We start from the raw sequence: 5836 nt of genomic DNA, 5'->3' as shown, positions 1-5836 counted from the left end.
TAATCCTGTCCCAAAGGAAGCCCCGCTTCAAAACCAGTCTGCAGTACGCAAACTTGAGTCACAGTATTAAAAACAATAAAAATTCAGTGCCTCTCCTGCAGTCCACGCAATTACACAGCAGAACCACAACTGACACAAACAACAGGTGTACAGAAAGCAACCTAGTGTACCTACTTGTGCCTAATGTTCCACTCCTGAGCTGCTGGACCAGAGGGTTTAATAGTTTTCCACCTTTCAATTTATTTTTGCTGGTTCTTCGGCGACGGCTGCTTGGTGGGGCTGAGTGAAGGAACCCCAGGTTGGGAGGAAGAGGCTTCCCTAACCGAATATACAGTGCCTCTATCTCATTCTTCTGCTGAGTCTGAAGTTCAGCAATTTCTTTCATATGCCTAAACATTAAAAAAAAAAAAAAAAAAGAACTCTGCTAGCGACAGTTTTGATAAAGCATCACATCTTGACAGCATAATTAGTTATAAAAAAAAGAAACAAAACAGTCTTTGGTTATAAAACAATCAACTGTTCATCCAAAAGTATGTGAAGTTATAACAATTTACACGGCAAATGTGGTGACTGACTTCTCAAATATTCATTTATAAGACAGAATTCAACATCCTTAGTAAATACAACCGATTCTAACAAGAGATCTGACAGGAACTCCAAACTGTTCCAGAAATTCTCTCCTCAAACCAGAGGCTTCAAAAAAGGTAAGTCTCAAGGCATGTACATCAGTTTGAAGGGTTTCAACACAAAGAAGGACAAAAGTGCTTCTCATAAAAACGCCATTAGCGCGTGAGTCATTACCTTGTTTATAATGCAGATTTCATGATGCCATAAAGTCAGTTTAAAGGTTTTGTATTAATGTTTTAAAAAGATGCATCATCTGTATCCAGTAAAACTATTATACCTTAAGGTAAAATTGAACAGTTTGGTTAAACTAGCACCTAATGCTAGTTTTTACCTGTCACCTGCCAGAAAAGAAAGAAAATGTTCAAATATAAGCAGCTAGCTCTCAGGACTGGCAGCACAACAGACTCCTGCCAGGCTCACCCAGCCTCCCACCGAGAATAGACCAATGACTTGAGATCCAATGGGTGGCAGAGTGAGGGTCTTACCTGCCTAATAGATACTCGGTTATCTACCATAAAAGAGAGTCTGTGAATAGCGATGGGTCTGTAGACCCGACAGTCTCAATCACCCCTGCAGAGAAGGGCATGAAGAGCACGCTATGGCAGCTGTCTACACAAGCATCCAGATTATTTTTATGCCGCCTGAAGTAGGGTCCACATGGGAACCTCCTATCACATACATCACAAGTGCTCTTGTTTGCTACCGTACCGACATAGCTTTTCAGTAAGGAAACTGGACATCACAGCAGAAGTGTTTTGGCGTTTAAATAAGTTATTATTGAATTATTCTTCTAAAGGAAATCCATAAATAAAGTGATGCATAAAAGGATGCAGTATGACATTTGGGGGAAGGTCCTAGCAATGCCTAATTTGTCCAGAACCAGTTTCCTCATTACAGCTACGAAAACCACACATTGGCTCCTCATATGCAGAGACGCTGCCTTAACACAAGCCTCCCTAGCGTTGTTTGCAAACCCAACATACTTCTCTCTCAGGTTCTGCAATTCCTTCTTCATATCTGCATCTTCAAATTCCGAGTCGTTGTCGCTGCTCATGTACGACGACTGCGAGTGGAAAGACGTTATGTTGATGGTAGGAATTTTTGTTCCTTGCCCGTTGGGTGAATCGAGGCCTGGTGAGCTAGCTTTGCCAGATCTTTGCAGAAAAGCAGCTGCTTTTTTAATTAAGTCAGTGGCCGCACTACTGCTCGGGGGGGAGAGCTGGGCAGCGGCAGCCGGCTGCCGATGGAAAGGCTCATCGGCAGAATCACTCGAACCCTGGTCGCAGAGGACATCGACAGAAGAGGCTGTCTGCACCCGTCGGACAGCTGTCTTCAGGTCAGGGCTGGAAGGTAGCTCATCCAAATAGACGTCTGGGGGTGCTGAGAACCTTAAGCAGTGTGGTGCTGTTAAAGTTAATTCATCCTGCGTGCTGATTACTGAAAACCTGCCAATAGTTTTGGCTGGTGTACCGCTATCATGAGTTTCAGCCTGTTTTCCATAGGAACCAGAGTCTAGAGAGTCATCCCTTTGAAGGTTATTTATCACCCCATCTGCTGTAGATATCTGCGTTACGTTATCTGTGTGTGCAGACGAAGTCATAGTCTTTGCCTTCTCGCTCCTTTTAGACATTTCCATCTGTTTAGTTACGCCTGATGATGTAGGTGCAACCTGGAGAAAATAACAGAGATTAATTTTGAAAGTAACTGTAACGATCAAGTATAAAACTGCTCCTAGTTTCTGGTTACCTGAAGGAGGCCTTTTGCTGCAGCAGCAGGAGCTGAAGTGATGCTTGCAGCCGAACCTATTTTACAAGTTGGAAAAAAAATAAAAAATTCATTTCCGGAATGCTTTAGTTTACTAAAAGCCAACGTGTTTACTGCGATAAAATGAAGTGTGATAAAGTGTAGCACTGAAGAATAATTTACATATCCAATCTTCAATACAGGATCTATAATGCAAGAGGCAATACCAATGACAATATAAAATATCTTTCAGGTAGGCACTCTCTTAAATGTAGTGATTTGGGGAATTCAAATAATAGGAGTATGGAATCTCATTAGTCAGTTGAAAATTTTTTAAGGAGAAAACCAAAAGAATGAAATCTGAAGGGTGCATTGGGCCTCCAGTACTAAGGTGTTCTTGATGTCTCGAAAAAATAATTGTCTCGCCTACTTATGCATACGAAATGCTGCAGTAGACCACAGAGGGACCGGTATGACACCAACAATTGAAAGTGCCTGAAATGAAGTTAAACACACATTGCTGAAAGTGGGAATTATCAGCTCAAAAGATGGCTGCTCAACCACAGAAGCACGCAAGAAGCAAAATATTAGCGGTAGTAATCAAGATGTGATTATTTCACAACCTGGACACTGGTTTTGAAGTTAAACCAATAAACGCAAGGTTTTCAGAAAGCTGCTTTCTTATGGCACATTGCTCAGAGCGAACATAAGGCAAAAATCTGTCACTTCAGAGTTCTGAAATGGTGAAATACATCACTGCTTGATAGTATCCAAGATACATTACTTTCACTACACAGTGCTACATTCTACTTGCATACCCTCTTCTTTGTCTGGGCAAGACAGATGAATGTGGGCTACCCAACCCCTTCCCCTCTCGCACTGACCTAAAAAGCAGTAGACAATCTTGACCACCAGGTCAAGAACGCTCTATGCTGTTGCACAAACCTGGTAGCCAGCTTTGCCATGACAACCTCGAAAACAATATATATATTATATGCCCTCCCCAACGCCACCCATGACAGCAGGAGCAGTTTTGGGTTCCTCAGCCCTTAAAACTGCCAATGACTTTCAAGACAGGTAAATGGAGCTTGAGAAATACCCAGTTTCTTACTATGGCTCCTACTGTGTTATTATACAAAGTGACATTGTATCTGAAAAGAGGAGTACTCTACACTAGTTCTCTGTGGGACTTGGAAAAATCTTACAGGCTTCCCCCCAGCAAGAAGCTACTCTCAACCATGTTATTTTTGTCAACACGCGTTTTATGAAACCCAGGAAATCCTTGGGGCTTTCCGTTTGGACTTTTTAAGGGCACTGGAAACATATTATTGGGAACGTAGCCTTCCATGTGAATACCCTACACCTACACCACAGACACATGTTACATATTTAGGGTTTCAAATAAACCCGCCTGTGAGGTGGTTTCTTTCTAGGAAGCTTGACAGAAGTGAGATGTTTAATATTAATATTACAAATAGGATGAGAAATGGCCTGTGCTGAGCAGTGCCTTGCAGTTAGCAAGGAGGGTGAGCAGCAAGGGGACACCGGAGCAGAGAACCATGCACTCTGACAGCTGCCTCACTGCCGGTCATCACTGAAAGAAGCATTACCTTTTCTGCTTGCTGACCCACCTCTTGCTTCTGAGGAATGAGCACCGATGCCAGTGATCTCCAACTTTTCAAGCTTTCCGTAAAAAAAAAAAAGAAAAAGAATTAGTCTCGCGCACAGAGCAGAAAGGCAATGTGTTCTCCTTCCCTCACGCTATTGTGGCATATTAGAACTATTTTATAGTGTCTGTGGAGGTGGCCTTCTAGCTTTTCCTTCAACTCCATTTTTTTTCCTCCCTTGGAATTAAAAAAGCAGTGTCACAGAGTGTACCTCTGTGCAACCTAAGTTACCAAACAGCAGGCACTGCATCGTATATACCAGTTTGTTTTTTTTTTTCTGGTTTGCTTTTCCAGCCAGACTGTACGTTCTTCCCCTGTATGTCTGTCTGCAGAAATTCTATGTCTCTCTTTTCTTATTGGCAAAGATTTTAACAGGACAAATTAAAATTACTGGAGAGACATAACATCTTCCATAGAGTGAGAATTTTATCTGCTGCAGAAAGTCATTTATCATTTTAAACATATGCTCTAAAGAGTTACTCAGGTGCAGCTGTCTCTCCTGTAACATACAGCATCTTTCAAGCAGTTGACACAGTTCACCCAGCTGACACTACACAGAACAGCCTCATGCTTGCTAGCGGTGATGTGATCACCTCCAGAAATGCTACTTTTCAAGTAAGACATACACGGATCTTCTAGCAGAAAGTGCTGAAATCTGTTGAATTTTGTAAACTCATGATTTTATCTGAAAGGATGCAGCACAGGTGCACAACTGAGCCACCAAGTAAATAATGACCCAGACCACCTCCTCCAGCTTTCCTTAGATACTTCCTGGAGAAGTCTTGCTCTGCCAAGTTCAGGGGAAGACAAAAGAAACCATTACTGGAAGCAGAGCAAGCTTCTACCTGTGGAGCGTCTTCCTTCAGCTGCAGCACTTGAACAAAGCAAAGGCTCACGAAGTGTTTATTTTATTCAGACTGACTTGGAAGGCAGTCATTATAGTCACTGCCATTAATTTATATATAAAAGAAAGAAATTCCTACTGAAGCATGATCACCTTCATCAGAACTTGAATGACTATACCCCTCGTGTTTTACATTCTTGAACTACAAAAAATTTATCACATTTCAGCCTGCTTTAGAAACAGGACACAGGAGGAATTAAGATATTAGTCCACTTGGAAACCCAAAGGAAAAATTTGGCTTTTGCTAACAAGCATTTAGGTAAAATAAGTCGGAACAGATGTGACAAAGTAAAAAATTTAAGACAACTTCACACTGGAAAGCAGTCAACAGACAAAAGGTGATAAACCCAGGAGCAGAAACATAAAACATCTGGAGAAGCCAGAAATCTATACATGTCCTGCCACAGGCTCGTTGGTTCTGAGCTCTGCTTTGGTGCTGCTGCCAACAGCTGGGTTTGGGGGTGTAAAGGGCAGTCATGGCTGGACTTACCCGCGTTGGGTAGGGGCAGATCTCAGATGGTACCGGTGGCACCAACAGGGCCTCGGCAGCAGCTTTCCCCTCTGGGCCGGTATCTACAGCATTATGGCCAGGCTCTCTCAAATCCAACGCCAGCATGGGAACTTGATCTTCGGGAAAAGGCGGCAAGTTAAATTCGCTGTCGCCCTGCTCTAAGGGGACGGAGGTGTCCGGCGTCCCTGCTGATGCAGAAGAAGTAGGAACGTACTCCTGGTAAAGCAAATTGCGCAGTTTCTCATCAAGGCTTTTTATCGTGTTGTCGACGAAGTCCACCCGGGGGGGTCCCTCCCCATCGGACTCGGTGGTGCCGGGCTGCTGCTGCAGCAGGCCCATCCCCACGCCGGCAGCGGGCTGTGCCTGGGGCAGCGCAGCCTGCGG

At 43.4% G+C, this 5836-nt stretch overlaps 1 protein-coding gene across 1 annotated transcript in view; it reads right to left on the bottom strand.

Annotated features, from left to right (window-relative positions):
* WNK2 (WNK lysine deficient protein kinase 2) overlaps nt 1-5836 on the bottom strand; it is a 121220-nt gene that overhangs the window by 20792 nt on the left and 94592 nt on the right. Inside the window, 5 exon segments of the mRNA XM_009889946.1 lie at nt 175-389; nt 1611-2296; nt 2374-2429; nt 3981-4053; nt 5432-5830. Of these exon segments, the coding sequence (XP_009888248.1) occupies nt 175-389; nt 1611-2296; nt 2374-2429; nt 3981-4053; nt 5432-5830 (1429 nt within the window).

This window comes from Charadrius vociferus, unplaced genomic scaffold (genome assembly GCF_000708025.1).
Source record: "Charadrius vociferus isolate BGI_N301 unplaced genomic scaffold, ASM70802v2 scaffold67, whole genome shotgun sequence".
NCBI classification, from domain to species: domain Eukaryota; kingdom Metazoa; phylum Chordata; class Aves; order Charadriiformes; family Charadriidae; genus Charadrius; species Charadrius vociferus.
Note: the sequence above shows the minus strand (reverse complement) of the source record. Positions and strands in the feature narration are given on the sequence as shown.